A 3,705-nucleotide genomic window follows, 5' to 3' on the forward strand; every position below is an offset into this window, starting at 1 on the left:
ACACTCTTAAACTGGAATTTACTATTTGTGTATTCAGTTGGGCTTACAGCAATTATAGTACTTTCATGGAGTGTAGGTAGCAGTATCATAGAATTCAGATCACGTTATTAGCGAATTGTTAATTGCAGTATGCATAGCAAATCAAGTCAAATTATTACTGTTGTTTATAGCAGCAGCAGCAGGAAGTATCTGGTTGTAACTTACATGAAATTTCAGTGATAACGCATGGGGTAAGCAACTCTTAAAATGAAATAGGCTTTTATAACTTCGTTTATTTACTAGGGCGTACAGGGATTTTGTGAACTCTTCAAAGCGAAATAGGCATTATTTGTTTGCGTTTCATTGTTTAATAAAGACACTTATAGTAATATTAAGTACTTTCGTGCAGCTGTAGCAGCAGTATGCATAGCTATTCAGATCGCGATTTTTAGTGAATTTAATAGCAGCAGAATGGTCTGTAGTTTACATTTTCATTATTATTTATTCATTTTTCAGACGCTTTTGTCCAAAGCGACTTACTATTGCTGAAGTTTCAGTGACTTAAAATGGATGGTATGTGAACTCTTCAAGCAAACAGGCATTATTTTGTGTTTCGTTTATTTAATAGGGACTTATAGCAATTCTAAATACCTTTGTGTATATATATATATATATATATATACAAACAATTATAATATATATAATTTGAAAAACTTTCATGCTTATTTTGTGGGGGGAAAACATTTGGAAATCTTTTATTGATTTTTTTTTGCAAATCATTAGATTTTTTTCTTCAACATGCAGGGCTGTGTAATGTATGAAGAGTTCAGATGCAAAAGCCTCTAAGTGCTGTTTGAACTTTTCTTAGAAGAAAATTCATATGCAGATATTCTATCTTAACCCGTTTAATCACAAATTTTTCCCAGACATGAACATATCCAAATGACATGTCATTAATAACCCTTTGAAATAATCTTTTTTTTGGAAAAGTGTGTGAAAAATTGTGTTTTATGGTCGGTGGGATAATGTGTGTATTGAATTAACATATTTCTGCAGTCATAAAAATTGTTATATATCTTAGCCCAGCTATTTTAAACAGTTTGATCACATTCTAGGGTTACTATTATGCATAAAAAACCCTTATACAACATCGATAGGAATACTGAGATAAAAGACAAAAAATACAACCATCAACATATTTCAAAATTGTTACTTTTTTGTAACATATATCATTACATTTTTATATTAGTGCTACCAGTATTACAACATCGATATTATAATTGTAACATTTGAACTTTTAATTTAGTGCAATATTTTGTCATTGCAACCTTTTAGTGCAATTTTCACTAACAACTGCAACTGGATTTATATTTATACCTAAATTCACTGTTATCACTATTGTGACCATCAACGTATTTACTCATTCTATAACCACACTCAACAAAACTGAATATATGTGAATTCATATATTAATACTAGACACCTTAAAGATAATGTGTAGAATCAAGGACCGGAACTATCCGTTTTATAATAAGGTTTTTAGAGCTTTATAAATTAAAACCTTTTTTAGGGTCACTATTGTGGTCCAGTGGAATTAAATGGGTTAATACATTTATTTATTTCTTGTTGCATGCCTAGTGGAAACTCGGCTCACCTTTAGCAGCTTCAACGATGACTTTCAGTCCGTTGTGCTCTAGCACGATCATCTTGGCGTGTTCATGGGCGTGTCCAAAGGGCACACGCACGTCATCATCAAAGGTCATGACCCTCAGCGCCACACAGGCCTCCCTCACGACCTCGGGGTGCTCGATGTGGCGTGTGATGCTGGCGGAGAGCAGCAGCAGCATGCCTGCCTTCACCAGATCCTGCCGGTTGTTCTCGTGCTTCAGACAGCAGTGTCGCACGACACGGATACACAGACAGCTGAGAGCGGCGTCCGTCTGGTGCGCAGTCAAAGCGCCCATCAAAAACTCTCGCCCTTCCACATCCAGCAGATCCGGCTGGCCGTCAATCAGCGCAGAGAGCGCGGCGAGAGCGACGGAAAGGGCTTCCTTCTCTCCAGCGGCTCTCTGGCAGCAGGCGAGGATCGTGGGATACGCCTCTTTTTGAGCGGCCAGGTATCGCTGTGCGAAGCCGAGAGAGCACTGCTGGGTGAAGGCTCTCAGATCCTCCAGAACGGATGCGGACGATGAAGCCACTGCAGTTTTGAGAGACTCCAAAGCCTGGAAATACGCCACCGATAACACTGTTAAACACAAAACACGCCAGTCTCTGTGGAAGTGAGGTCAGTTCTGCAGCATAAACATCTCGTGTGAAGAGTAGTAGTAAACAGTTGTGCTCATAAGTTTACATACCCCTTGCAGAATGTGCAAAATGTTAATAATTGAAGCAAAATCATGAAAATTGCATGTTATTTTTTATGTAGTACTGTCCCGAATAAGCTATTTCACATAACATATGTTTACATATACTCCACAAGACAAAATAATAACTGAATTTATAAAAATGACCCCATTCAAAAGTTTACATACCCTTGAATCTTAATACTGTGTCATTTCTTGGATGATCCACGACTGTTTTTATATTTTGTGATAGTTGTTCATGAGTCCCTTGTTGGTCCTGAGCAGTTCAAATGCCTGCTGTTCTTCAGAAAAATCCCCAGCTCCTGCACATTGTTTGGTTTTCCAGCATCTTCTGCATATTTGAACCCTTTCAAACAGTGACTGTATGATTTTGAGATCCATATTTTCACACTGAGGACAATTGAGGGACTCATACACAACTATTACAAAAGGTGAAAACATGTACTGATGCTCAAGAAGGCCACACGATGCATTAAGGGCTTTCTTAAAATGCATTTTTTTAAGTTCATGAAAACTTTTGAACAGGATGATGATGTATAAATTCTTCTCATTTTGTTTAACGATCATATTTTTTTTCATTTAGTACTGGACTTCAGAAGCTACATAAATACTTACAAGTTTCCCAGAAGAAAATAAGTACAATTTACCCTGATCATCCAATTTCATCCAATGGCTCTTAATGCATTGTGTGGCCTTCTTGAGCATCAGTACATGTTTTCACCTTTTGTAATAGTTATAACCAAAGAATGTGCAGGAGCTGGGGGATTTTTCTGAAGAACAGCAGGCAGTTAACAGTTGAACTACCAACAAGGGACTCATGAACAACTATCACAAACTATAAAAACAGTCGTGGATCATCCAGCATCCAGGACACAGTATTAAGATTCAAGGGTGTGTAAACTTTTGAATGAGGTCATTTTTATAAATTCAGTTATTATTTTGTCTTGTACATGTAAACATATGTTATGTGAAATAGCTTATTCACAACAGTACTAAATAAAAAATAACATGCAATTTTCATGATCCCTCTAATTTTGTTTCAATTATTAACATTTTGCACATTCTGCAAGGGGTATGTAAACTTATGAGCACAACTGTATTTTTATTTAATGCAATGTCAGCATCTAAGGCTATTTTCATGGCAAAAACAATTTAAAAAATACAAGTATAACAAATACAATAAAAACCAGGAAACAAACAAACACACGTTATATTACGCAAGACTTTTTACCTTAACATATGATAAAAATTCTAAAACTTTTTCTGGCAAAATTATACTTAACTCTTTAAGTGAGTTCACTTCATAAAAGGATTTTCTACATACATTAAATAGCACCACAAACACATTAAAATCTACAAACTA

The 3,705-nt window shown here is 35.9% G+C and overlaps 1 protein-coding gene across 6 annotated transcripts in view; it reads right to left on the reverse strand.

The window, feature by feature from the left end:
• LOC107696408 (armadillo repeat-containing protein 6-like) overlaps positions 1-3,705 on the reverse strand; it is a 30,839-nt gene that overhangs the window by 6,908 nt on the left and 20,226 nt on the right. For all 6 annotated transcript variants that reach the window (XM_016496729.1, XM_016496722.1, XM_016496752.1 and 3 more), the window contains exon 4: positions 1,634-2,201. In XM_016496729.1, coding sequence (XP_016352215.1) covers positions 1,634-2,201 — 568 coding nt within the window. The remainder of the gene's footprint in view (positions 1-1,633; positions 2,202-3,705) is intronic.

This window comes from Sinocyclocheilus anshuiensis, unplaced genomic scaffold (genome assembly GCF_001515605.1).
Source record: "Sinocyclocheilus anshuiensis isolate Anshui unplaced genomic scaffold, SAMN03320099.WGS_v1.1 scaffold217, whole genome shotgun sequence".
Lineage (NCBI taxonomy): Eukaryota > Metazoa > Chordata > Actinopteri > Cypriniformes > Cyprinidae > Sinocyclocheilus > Sinocyclocheilus anshuiensis.